Source organism: Scardinius erythrophthalmus (assembly GCF_964197995.2).
Source record: "Scardinius erythrophthalmus genome assembly, chromosome: 22".
NCBI lineage: Eukaryota > Metazoa > Chordata > Actinopteri > Cypriniformes > Leuciscidae > Scardinius > Scardinius erythrophthalmus.
This window is the reverse complement of record NC_138242.1, coordinates 4901845-4915264: the sequence shown is the minus strand read 5'-3', so window position 1 is coordinate 4915264 and position 13420 is coordinate 4901845. Positions and strand designations below refer to the sequence as shown.

Sequence of the window (13420 nt, the reverse complement as noted above, 5' to 3'; positions counted from 1 at the left end):
GTCAGAGTGATGCGTCCCTCATTTTCCTCTCTCTCTCTCTCTCTCCTTTGCCTTTGCTTCATTGGTACAACTTTAAAATGAGGAAAAAAAGGAACAAAAAAAAAAAAAAACAGTAGGGTTTGACATTGCAAAGACAGGTTAATTCAGCTCCATTTTGAGCGTGCAGACTAGAGGTAATGGTGACATACTAATGTAAATGGTGCCATTACGACAACCCGGGTCTTTTTTTTTTTCTTCTTTTTCTTTTTTCCAGAGTTGGTACAGCTTTCTGCTTTAATACCTCAATCCCGCTCACAGGTGACGTGTCATTTCTCCGCTGGTTTCTCTTTGTGTGTCAGTGCTGTATCTTTACACACGGTGTTCTGGGCAGAGACCTGCGTGAAAGGAAAGGGAAACGTCGCCGGTTTGATGTAGACACAAAAGACGAAAAGAAAATGGAGTTGAGAGTGCGAGTCGAGATCCGTGATTATGGAGTAATTTGTACTTAATGGGTTCATTTACAAACCGAGCACATTACAAATTGCTTTGTAAAGCCCCGACCCAACCTTTGAAATGCATGCCACTTTACCAGAGGTTTAACCAGTGATTCACCTGCATTTGTTTATTTCATTTACAGATCCTTCATGTCATTTGATTTAGATTTACGTTTTGTGTGTTTTGTATGCTTTAACCTCGATATATATTATTTGACCAAGTCACAATTCATCTGTAAAGATGTTTATTGTTGTATACCAATAGAATCATCCTTCTCCATTATTATATGTTAGTCCTTTGTCATTGCAATTTGTTATTCATGTATTCTTTAATAAGCTTTCAGTATGAATATTTTCGAATGCCACTTTGTCATGTGGCCACCCTTTACGAACAGTTAAAAATGTCACAGGGACACCTAGTGGTGGCAAATATATTTTCAAGCCTCACTCAGTTCACACCTGATGTTATATATTTTTTTAAATGATAATGAATCTATCCAAGAGTAAACGTGATACACTTTGTCTACCCATAGAAATATAACGTCTATCGTTCAAACATGGCTCAACATTACCTGCCTTTTTCTGTTATCTGTATTTTAAGTCATTTTTTTATTCCCAGTAATTGCTCAAAAGATCATCTTGATGATGTTAAATAAAATAAAAATCTGGTTCATGCACTGATCTCTATAATGATATATAATAATCATTCTATATAGATCAGTGGGTTCATGGCTATTTTCACCGCACTGACAACCCAGTTTGAAATTTCCATAACTTGAAAGACTGTTAATGCACATGTGTTTTTTTTATACTTCTTTTTTTTTTTTGCAACATTCATTTTATGTTTGAGTTGATCGTTTTCTTCATCACAACAGAAACATAAAAAACCCTGGACGAACCTACGTCAAGTAATTCAGTCGTAAAGGCATGATTGATTGGCAATATTGTACTAATGACTGTACATTTTGTAAAAATTTGTAGAAAAAAATACAGAAAAAATTAAAAGAATAACCTTAAGATCTCTCTTAATAAAGTGTACATTTTAACCCAAAAGCATATGCTGCTAAGGTCTGTACATTGCACTTGAGTAAAAAGTGAATGTTTATGTGAATAAAAACTAAAACAATCACGTTGTGTTATACTTTGACCTGATTCTTTTTGTTGTGCTGTAATGTTATTTATATATATTTCGAATTTTTATTTATCTAATGATATAAAGTTTAAAAGCCAGGTGTTTTTGTACACACTATTTGTCAAATTATTGGTTTAATCAAAACGATGTGATCTTTGAAAGACATTTTCACTTTATTGTGAGTGATTTAATTGATTCTATATCTCTACATTGTCATTTTATGATGCAATATGTTTTTAAAATACAGCAAATTAAGTTACTCTCAAAAAAAAAAAAAAAAGGCTCAATACAGAATACTCCACAGAACATTATACCAAGTTAGAGAGACCACTAAAATGTTGAGGATCAGACTCGTTTTTAAAGGACGTTCTGATGGGTCATATGCGTACATCATGATGTCAGCACATGTTGTTTGACAGCAAAGATGAGTGTTTTCTGTGTTTTCATGTGCATTTCAACTCTAAAGTCAAATACAGCCCATTAAACATGGACATCACACCAAAATACATTGCACATTTTTGTTAGACCGAACAGACTATCTACGTGAAACAGAATGAACAACTGACACTCTCCACCAGCGTTTCTAATTAAAGTCCAATGAAGTTCTGGTGAAAGTGCAGTAATGCAGTAACGATGCCGACTGTAACACACTGACGGAAGAACTTCCATTTAAGGATTATTTATGAATGTCGAGAGAGAGGCTTCTGTAAATACCGGCTAAGCACAGTTGTTCACATCACAAGGAGTCCAAAGTACATCAGAACGCATCAGTGTCAGGCATCAGATCACACTGAGCAAGGCATTGACATTTGCTCTGATAATTATCGACGAATATCACAATAGCGAGAACTCTCCTCAAGTAAAAACTACAGCAACATGTGCACTTGTTCTGAATTCAGATGGATTGATTCAAATATTTACTTCTACACAACATGAAAGCCCTTGAAAGGGAAGTGAACATCAATCGTAGGGCTTCATAAACTGTCACGATACTTACAAAGTCTCAGCTTCTTTATGTTTTCAATAGGGTGAATGAGAATAACACAGCAATTATACAGCATTTTGCTTCACATATTTGACAGAGAGGCGGGTTTGTCATGCAAATGAGCTGCGGCAACACTGAAAGAAGCTGATTGGCCGCTTGAACGGCGGTTCCAATCAGAACATCAAGAAGGTGCGGATCCGTAAATGCGTTTGCCGATTTCCGTTCATAAAGGCAGAGTGCTCCGTTTCGTTTGCACATTTCATCTCTATAAAAAGCAAAGCAGAAATTTATACAAAACAAAACAAAAAATCTAAAATGCTGTCGAAAAAAATAAAAAAAGTCATCTGTACAAAGAAACAAACTGAACATTGCACAACAAAAATAGTGAAAAATGACTTAAATGTAACAGCGTGAAGGAATGTCCTGGTCTCGCAGGATTCACGGGTCGCATCATGCAAACACGTAAAAACGGGGTAACGAGACTGGGAGGAACTTCACCAAACCACATGACCAGCGCAGAGATAGATATGCAGAATATCCATTAAATACACGAGTTCCTCACACGATCAAGGCATGACGGGATGAAGCAGTGACCGTAGACGCACACTGGAATGAAGCACTGAATAGTTTCACGATGTGTTCTTTAGTAAAATCTACTGAAGGTGTGGCACTGAAGAACGTGTCGGAGGATTCAGTGGTGTGTTAAGCGTGTGTGAGACTCTGTGTGTGAGCGTGTCACTTCTCCTGCAGCAGGGCCGGGATGTTGATGTTCCAGCCGATGGCCTGGCGGTCGAAGCCACAGGTGAACAGATTGCAGGCTTGGTTCTCCTCGTTCCAGGCAGAGCAGCACACCATGCGCCGATGGCCCTGCGAGTTAAATGCAACATGGGCGTGTCAGGACGCATTCAAAAGTACAAAACAAGCCAATGAAACTGTTAAAGGACCAGGGCCATCTCAAAACCTAGCAAGCCGTCTTCCCACCAAAATACTAGATATAGGATCAATTATATTATATGAAACCATTTCCTTACAACACTTAATAAAAATGGTGAGTGTTTGTGTGAATATCTATATTAGCGTACATCATCATACATATATGTGTGTGTGTATACAGGGGTTTAAATAATTTTACATTAAAGTCAATATAACAAAACTAAATCAAAATTCACAACAGTTTTTGTAAAACTGCTTACAATTTCTGAAACTATGGCTTCATTTCTCGTCACACATCTCTTGCAAAAGCAAACACTTAATTTAAAACCATTTTAACTCTTCTAAAAAGGTGTTTTTGTATCTGCTGAATACATAGTAAAAAGGATTACATACACCTTCATCTGAAAATTAATACACAACATTATACACTACCATTCAAAACATTTATTTTTAAATCAACTAATATTTTATATATTTTAATTCAGCAAGGATGCATTAAATTGATCAAAAGTGATAGTATAGACATATAATTACAAAAGATTTCTATTTCAAATAGATACTGTTCTTTTAAACTTTAATTCATCATATAATCCTGAAATAAAAAATATTAAACAGCCAAGTTTAAGTTTTCAACATTGATAATATTAAGAAATGTTTCTTGAGCAGCATATCAGAATGATTTCTGAAGGATTATGTGACACCAAATTAATATTTTAACATTTCAATATCAATTTTAAAATACATTAAAGTAGAAAATTATTTCAAATTGTAATAATATTTCTCAATATTATGGTTTTACTATTATTTTTAATGTTTGATTTGAATTGGCTTTTTTTTTTAGCGCAGCAAAAGGTGTCTCAGAAGATGCCATAATTTTGCTACCTACTGTATAATTTGAGACAACATAGTTGGAATCATATATATGATGTCAAAAATAGAAAAAACTACTGTGTTGCTTTCCCTTTATAAGAGACGGTCCATAAGAAGAAACATAATCGAAAACAATTCAAGGAACTGTGGAGTGCTAAAAGAGTGAGAGGCAACTTGACAGACATGGAGCAAAAAGAAAGGCAATAAAACCTCCCTGTGAGAAACGTACCTGTCTGTTGCTCCGTGGGAGACGGGCCAGACGGACCCCATTCATGTCAAACAGTCTGACCTGCCTGTTGTCATGTGGCAGAGCGATGATTCTTTGGTTGGCAGAGACGCTTATCCTGCAGGTTAGTACAGTGAATCAATCAATCAACTCAAAGTATAAAGAAATAAGACTGTATTTACACTAAATGCAAATAGCTCAACTGGTTGGCAAAGGCTATTTTCATTCCCATCAGTCAGACAATTTACAAATAACACTGTGTGAATAGCATCCATCACTGCTTGCACTTAGTGTAAAGATGCTATTCGTTGCCTTTTAATGTAAATAAAGCTAGATAGTGTTTACATTAAGAGTAAATAATCAACTAACAACCAAAAATATAATCCAAATCTTTCCAACTATTTCTGGTTTAGGAGTCTGACTTTACTTATTCCTTTCAAAATATCTAGATGTTGAAATACAGTTTCTCAATTTTCCAGGACTTTCTAAAAAAGGCACTCTACTTGTTCAGAGACAAAAGTCTCAGAAAGCTGTCTTACACTTCACCAACCTGCAGCTCTTACCTATTAACGGCTGAGTCTGTGCGAATGGTAGCAATCGGAGATCTCATGTTCTTCAGGTCCCACACCTTGACGGTGCGATCATCACTTCCAGACACCACGTTGTCCCCCACTGTGAACACGGCTGATGTCACAGTGCTGAAAGAAATTAATTGTCAATGGAATCGTGATCCAATCACTCTTTAACACCTTAAGTCTGAAAATATCACCCTGAACAAACGAACATGGTTTTCACAACATGTATGTAAAGTATCTAAACGGACAGATAAAGACAGATCGTTCTGTAGCAACCGGAAGTTGCAGAGGGTCAAGGATCTTGGCTGCTAATGTGAAGGACAGCAATTTAATCCTGAGCGCAAGTCACTGTAACTGGGTTGTGGGAGGTTGAATTACAGATATGACAATCTTGATGTGCGAGACTCTTAACCCCAGAACGCTCCGGCAGGAATTGTGGCGTAAGGGACTTTGGATAAAATACATCAGCAAAATGGCAAGTCCCCTAAAAGTAAGTAGCTCAGCACTCAAGTATTCTTTCAAAGCAAGACAGACTCTCGCCTTTACTGACATGAAAAATGACCGTACAGAGTGACTAGAGAGTGCTCAAGGTGATTTGGTTATCTCTACAGTCCTATTCTTTGCAGAACCCAACGGATCAGGAAGCGGATCATGTGAGCCCCACTGTCTGCACTCACATTGATATACTTTGTAGACTTTGTTTTCCAGTTTTGATCACTGGTGTCATTTCTGAGTACTCGAGTCCAAACCTACTGAGGAAGAGGATTGTGTTACGGTCCTCTACAGTAGCACTGTTGAACAAGTGGTGTATAGTCTCGGTATGGTCCCGATGCATATTAGTTGTGTCTCAGTTTGCAGGCTGCGTGTGTTGACTGCATACATCATCAAGGACGTCTCATTTCAGAAAAGCTACCATTTTAAAATTGACCATTTCCCGTGTGAAAATTTTGGAAATTGTTGTAATTCCTTTAGAATGCAATGAAATATAAGAAGTGAGAATGGTAATAGAAGACTACTTTAGTCTTTGAAATGAGACATAGCAATTGCACAGAACAAAAAGTGCCATGATTTGGTGGAACTCACCAGTTCAATCTGACTGGTTCGCTTCTACACAACTTAAGGATTCAAGGTGGACAGGTTTGGACTGTAGTTGGTTGTCTTCAGATGCGTTCACACTGACTTAAATTCTAATCAACTTTGTTGTCTCATGAATGATTGCGGTCTATCATTTTGCTTTAAATTGCCAACTCTCATTGAAAAGTTTGGAAAGTGACTGGAAGCAGGGGCATCGCTAGTTGGGGGAAAGCTGGGATTACAGAGGACTCAGAGATTACAATGTTCACCGTCTTGTAAACTGAACAAGGAGGCCAGAAAACATAGCGACTCCAACGACCAGAAGTCAAAGTTGTCTATTACAAGCAATCAGACTTGAGAGTGAAAAGAGGCAAGTCTGTTTGGAAATTCTCATTGGTCAAAGTTTTCCTATGTCAGAGAAGAAGTTAAAATATCCTTAACTTTTAGGCGCATGATGAAGCATCGCTTTTCCAAAGCCTTGTGCTATCCCCTCCACATCTTTGTGAAACAACATCCCCATTGAATGTCAGTGTCTTCACAGTATTCCTCAGAGCACAAGTCCTGTGCAATCACCTTAAGTGGCCAATTCTCGGCTGTCACGTAGACTTTATGCTGATAGTCAAAGGTCTGGATACGTGAGCCTATCTAGTGTGTCTTCTTTAATGAGGCTTGAGTTGCTACTGGAATTGAATCTTCCCAACAAATTATATTATTGTGATTATGAAATTAAACTCATCTCTTTCCGGTTGGAAAGACCACCCTCTGCTCCTGTACAGGGCACGAGAGCACCAGCAGCTGGCACAAAGTGAGGCAGAGAGAGTGTGTGTGTGTGTGTGTGTGTGATTTGAGACAGTCTGGGTGAACAGCAGGAATGTCAGCAACCCTCAGGGTCACAGCGCACATTTAACTGCTCCGCTCAGCACACACACTTCCATTTAATGGACCTTAATATTTCTAATCTATCACGTCATTCCCTGCTGACATTTCTCTCTTCTTTGTATTCCCTTCTCTCGGGAGAGCGAGGGAGAGAAAAATGAAGAAAAAAAAAGGGCCAGAGTTGGTGCTCCACTCGCCTCTAGCCGTGCTAATTTGAATTGACATGATATTAAGGTTTAATTAGGGGCTAAATTCCGCTGCATTAAAGATTTGGAGTTGGGTTTGGCTGTATTTAACAGCTTTGCTCGGCTCGCTCCGGCACAGTTCACATCCAAAGTGAAGCGTGGAAACACTTTCTGACACCGTGGGTTGCCACCGGAAAGCAAGGGTGGGGGCGGTGGTGGGGCCGATAATAGATTAAAGGCTTGATTAAAATCCTATTACAACTCAAATGATATTTTGGGAATGTTCCGTTTCCCCCGGGACCACTGACAAGCAAGGTCGAGACTCATTAGAGGAAGAACGGCGTTTGTGTTTAATAGAGATCCAGTGCTGAGCATAATAAGCTCTTTAAAACAATGGCTAATGTAGTTGCATGGGATCATACTCTTGCTGATGCTGGGAAAGATGAGATGTGTGCTCTGTAATTATAATTGACAACTATGAATTTCATACATTTAAAACAGAGTTTATTCTGTGTACACAGTAAAGGAATGTCCAAATCCAAACTAGTGTTATTTTCTATCTTCCTTGGACACAAACGGAGAATCTCAATAAGAGGGAGCTCTCGTGTGTACTATGAAAATGAATAAGGACGGATGAACAAAGTCGGATGAACAGAGTCAATAAAAAGTTCCCGAAAAAGTTTCTGAAGTCATACGATTGATTTGTGATGAACAAAAGTCTTTATTTACCTAAAATCTTGCCCTCCACCATTTCTCTCAAATCCTATTCGTGCCTCCACATAACAAAATGATTTAGTATAACATTGGTATAAGAAACACAACTACTAATGGAATTGGCTGTTATTGAGTGTCTCATTTACATTTGTTACATGGAGATGTGCACATGGGCCAATACTCAACATAAGAAAGCCATATGGGTTTGGAAAGGCAGTTTGGCTGAACTATTCCTTTAAGATTCAACAAATATAAGTCATTTAGCAGTTTACTTATTACAGGTTCAGTCGCCATCAAAGGTCCATAAATGAACCCTTACTAGATTCAAACCTACAGCCTTTGGCCTCCAGCCCGAATCTTTAACCACTAGTCTCCATCAGAGAAACAGAAATAGGTGGGCATGTCATCCAGAATTTACGTGATCAGTCTCAAAGGAGACACCAGCTGTGATGCTTCCTCAGTGAGAAACCCATTCTGACACATTCCCCGAGACAGCAGGTGTGTCTCCCTCTGTCTGTCTGAAATCGAGCGCACTGGCGATACTCTCAGAAGCATCCTGACAGACAGATAGTGTCTCTGACAGGGAATGCCCGGCAGACGAAAGAGGAATGAGGCAGCAAACACTGCGTGCCCCCCGTGTACAGCGACTCATGTCATGTATCATTTGTACTGTGCCACTCATTATCATTTGCACCATCATTAGATGATTAGGGGACAACGTTTGAGGCCATTCTGCCGACTTTTGAGCACAAATATGCACAGGCTACAGGTTCACAAGGTCACATTTTCAAGTCAAGTCTTAAGTCACAAGTCAAAGTCAAGCCACAAGTCCAAGTCAAGTTTCAAATTCTGTTTGAATTCTAGATGGATTCAGATGTTCGACATAAGGGCCTTCAGACTCAGGTTTCCATTTCTGGTCACACTTCATTTTCTAGGAGCACCAGTATATACACTAGTTAGCTCTAAAAATGCTACTCTTTAAAGTTTTCAATGCTTATGCTGCTAACAGCAGATAAACCGGGCAAAGGCTTAAATGTTTCATCTAAGTGTCCATATGCCGTAATGCTGAGCTCATGGAGTGTCCTGATGCTCTGGGTTAGTGAAGTGAGACAGGCATATGTCAGCTGTACTGCACAACTGAGATAAACTTCACTCACTATTAGAAACTGTACAGCAGTTTATGAGTCTCAGTCTACAAAATAAAAAATAAAAAAATAGAAATATGTGACCCTGGACCAAAAAAACTCACATGGGTAAATTTTTTGAAATTGAGATTTATACATCATCATATTTGGCCGAGATACAACTATTTGAGAATCTGGAATCTGAGGATGCAAAAAAATCTAAACATTGAGAAAATCTCCTTTAAAGTTGTCCATTTATGTTGACGACTGTGCTGCATTCACTCACAAAAATACAAGTTTTATATATTTACGGTAAGAAATTTACAAAATATCTTCATGGAACATGATCTTTACTTAATATCCTAATGATTTTTGGCATAAAATAAAAATCTATAATTTTGACTGATACAATGTATTGTTGGCTATTGCCACAAATATACCCGTCGACTTATGACTGGTTTTGTGATCAAGGGTCACATATGTTGTTACTAGTACTGATGGTTTAAAACTAGCTACAGTGCTGTGAAAAAGTATCTAAACTCCATAAAAAGTGTAGATCTATATCCAACATATAGTACATGCAGATATTGGATTTGAATTAAAAGGTAAGCTGCGGTCACACTAGGACACTGCAGCAGTCGTAATATATCATGCCACATTCCGCTGCCTTTAAAGAAATTCAACATCCTAAATGTAAAAATATGGAATATGCTCCACTACACTGAAATGTTGCAATCCCGCATATTTAAAATTTGTATTCTTTTAATTGAGCTAAAAGGTCACAATGTGACGCATCAATCTTCTATTGCTCACAAGTGCGAAATTCCCTTTGACATGGTGTTTGAACATACATGTGTGTCGGCAGTGTGTGTACACAACCACCCTATAAATGGTAATGGACATTGCACAGGCCCCGCCCACAGACTCTGCCCTATTAGCATAGACCCCGCCCACAGACTCTGCCCTATTAGCATAGACCCCGCCCTGAATGAGCTCTACACAATCCGCCAAGTTTATCTCCTCAGAAAACAGAATTCAAATAAGAAATGTATTCTTATTAAATCTACTAAAGTTATTCAATCAAGAGCAGTGAGTGATTTTCTGTTTTTTGATTCATTTCAACAACATATTTAGCAGTAAGTACTGTAAATTACGCTTTAATACACAGATCTAATATACACATGTGATTTTTTTACTTGCCGTTTACGTTCACATAGGCCTACATAACTGACTGTTTATGTGTGTTTTTGTGTGTATTTGACAGTTTAAGCACAATAAGATGTGAAAGAACTTTGTTTAATACACACGGGATGTGCCGTCTGACATCCAGCTTTCTGTGTGCGTTTCGGATGTGTGCGCTCAGAAAACTATTTATAAGAAGTTTAGACTGGTATGGCTTTGAAAACATGCAGATAATAAACTTTTATGACGATGAAGAACTGCAATGTCACATGAGTGTGGCCGTGATAGAGATGATAATCAAAACTAAACAGATGTTTTAGTTTTTGCAGAGTATCCGAGGCACGAGCTGTAAAGGCTCCGCCCTCTTCTGGAAAACGGGGTGGGGAGCAGAAGCTCATTTGCATTTAAAGATTTATGCACAAAAAACAGCATGTTTTTCCTTCCACTCAAAAATGGTATTTACAACATGGTTTACAACATTATCTGTGGGGTATTTTGAGCTGAAACTTCTGGGGACACCTGAGACTTATATTACATTTTGTAAAAATAATGGCATAATGGGTCCCCTTTAAACTCTAGAATGCAGCGAAATTCACATGCACATGAATTGAAGTCAATGGAACAAAAAGTTAGAGTGACCATCCCTTTAGTTCACTCACAAATTAAAATTCTGTCATCATTTACTCAGAATGCATTTTTGCTGTTAACGATGCGAAACATAGGTCAGTGGAAAGGGGGAAAAAACAAGCTCTCGAGATACACAAGACAAAAATTAAACTTATTTTAACCACATGTTTAGAATGCTGTGTCATAATGCGATGTGACATGAAGGTCAATATGGTAACCCACACTCAGGATTTGTCCTCTGCATTTAACTCATCCAAACAAACACGCACTGCAAACCGTGTGAAGAAACACACACTGCAAACCGTGTGAAGAAACACACACTGCAAACCGTGGGGACACACGCCCAGAGTAGTGGGCATCCATTTGCTGCGGCACCCAGGGAGCGATTGGAGGCTCAAGGGCAACTCAGTCGTGGGTGAAGGGCATTGAGGGTGGAAGAGAGCGCTGTTCATTCATTCCCCCACCTACATTTTCCCTGCCGGTATTGAGAATCGAACCGTTAACCTTCAGGTTACAAGTCTAACTCTCTAACCATTAGGCCACCACTGCCCCCTGTCATGCACAAGATGCAAGCTCAACGGTCAAACTTTCTGTCTCTCCATTGTAAATGCGTTGTCGGGAAAATTCGTTTTGCGTACCTACCTTGGTTTGTTTAGGTTTACCTTGGTTTGTAGGGAATTACAAACATAGTCTGTGTAGAGAGAATGGTGTCGTCTTAGCGGCCCCTAATTTAATAACAAATGATCGTTGCAACGGAAGCGAATCTTTAGCTGGAAAATAACTTTATTAAAGAACCGCTATAAAGCCAAAACAATCTCTGTTACCTTAAATTATACGCTTATCTCTGTAAAGCTGCTTTGAAACAATCTACATTGTTAAAAGCGCTATATAAATGAAGATGACTTGACTTGCCTTGACTTGTAAGTTGATTCGCCCCAAAACTTTGACGGTTTAAAATGTTCATAAAGACATTGTAAAAGAAATCCAATGTCTATAGCCACTTTCCAACCAAGTAGTTACAGGAACTTAGTTCCAGGAACTGTCCACTTCTAAACAGTTCTTAAGAACTACTCTCCCCCAAACTCGGTTTTGCTGTTTGCGTTCGCACTGGCCAAGTGGCCATAGGAACTGGTAGGAGGGGTAAGGGAGTGACGCAAGCACGGTGACTTTTATTTTGACGGCGCAACGGACCTTTATTTTGACGGCGCTGAGAACGCCAGAGCAAACAATGCTCGCATTCTCTGTGTTTATTAGTTAGCGATCTGTCTAACAGTACTGTTTAACATGTTATTAGATAGAACTGTTATAGGAAGTAGACAGTATATGAAAAAAAGGTTATTAGCCTATGCCGTGTGGTTGATGTCCAGTGTTGCTAGCTGGGCAGATAAACATAATCGTGTTTGACTTGGTCCCCTCAAAGTTGCGTTGAATTTTCTCTTCAGCATAAAGGTTTAGAGACCCATCTATCACTGTTTTCCATGTTTGTATAGTTAGTTTATGGAGTAAATATATAGGCTATAATCTGTGTGTTTACATTCTAGCTGTTTTAAAAATGGCGGGTGCTGGTGTTCCGCGTGCGTTCGGCCAATCAGCGAACACTAACGTCACGGGTAGTTCCTATAGTGCTGGTTTAGACCCTACTCCGGAGTTTAGGGTACTCCGACCCTACTAAATTAGTTCCTAGTTTATAACTAAACTAGTTATAAAGCTATGTGGAGCTGGATTTTGGACCAATGAGATTCCATTGAGGGCGGAGCTACCGGTTATGGGGTAAAAAGAAGAAACTGCACAACTTGGTAAATGTGTGTGGTGTCGTGTGGAGTCAAGGGAAGAGAAGTGAGGGAAGTGAGTGAGAGAGAGAGAGAGAGAGTCTAGCATGATTCATGTATGTGTGCTATGCATAGACCCACACACACGCTCAGCATGAATGAATATAAACCCAGCCTGTGTGAAGGTGTGTAAGTGTGTGTGTCTGGTCTTTAGGAGGTCCTCAGCTCCTGCCAGGAGCGCTGCAGAGCTCATTCATCTTACGGTCCCAGTGCAGCAGAGCATTCACTCCCACTGACAGCACAACACCCTCTCTCTGTACCTCATGCGTGACTCAATCAACCCACACACACACTGCACTGTACGCCACTCATTACAACCAACAGCTGTCTCTACAGCCCACACACACTCACACATCTGCATGCAGAAATACACACACGCTGCCATTTACTGTCAAACATCTCATTCATTAAGCCTTTCGCCGCATTCGGAAGTCAAACTTTCCATGTCAGGTGTTTCATAGTCTGAGGAATATTCACTGCCGATATACTAGGGTGTTGTGGGTATTGTCAGGCCATTATTACTTAGTTGCAAGTTGTAGTAAGATGCTCAGAGTGTTTTCTAACATGTAGCGATGAGGTCCATTGGTCAAAAGAGTCCATCCTCAAGTCTCTATG

At 39.2% G+C, this 13420-nt stretch overlaps 1 protein-coding gene across 10 annotated transcripts in view; it reads right to left on the bottom strand.

Moving 5' to 3' along the window:
• Window positions 1-2484: 2484 nt before the first annotated feature.
• The window catches only part of wdr37 (WD repeat domain 37), a 41152-nt gene continuing 30216 nt past the window's right edge, over window positions 2485-13420 (bottom strand). For all 10 annotated transcript variants that reach the window (XM_081352991.1, XM_081352994.1, XM_081352995.1 and 7 more), the window contains 3 exons: window positions 5183-5317; window positions 4623-4737; window positions 2485-3457 (listed from right to left, as the gene is read on the bottom strand). In XM_081352991.1, the coding sequence (XP_081209117.1) occupies window positions 3326-3457; window positions 4623-4737; window positions 5183-5317 (382 nt within the window). In that variant the 3' untranslated portion in view covers window positions 2485-3325. The remainder of the gene's footprint in view (window positions 3458-4622; window positions 4738-5182; window positions 5318-13420) is intronic.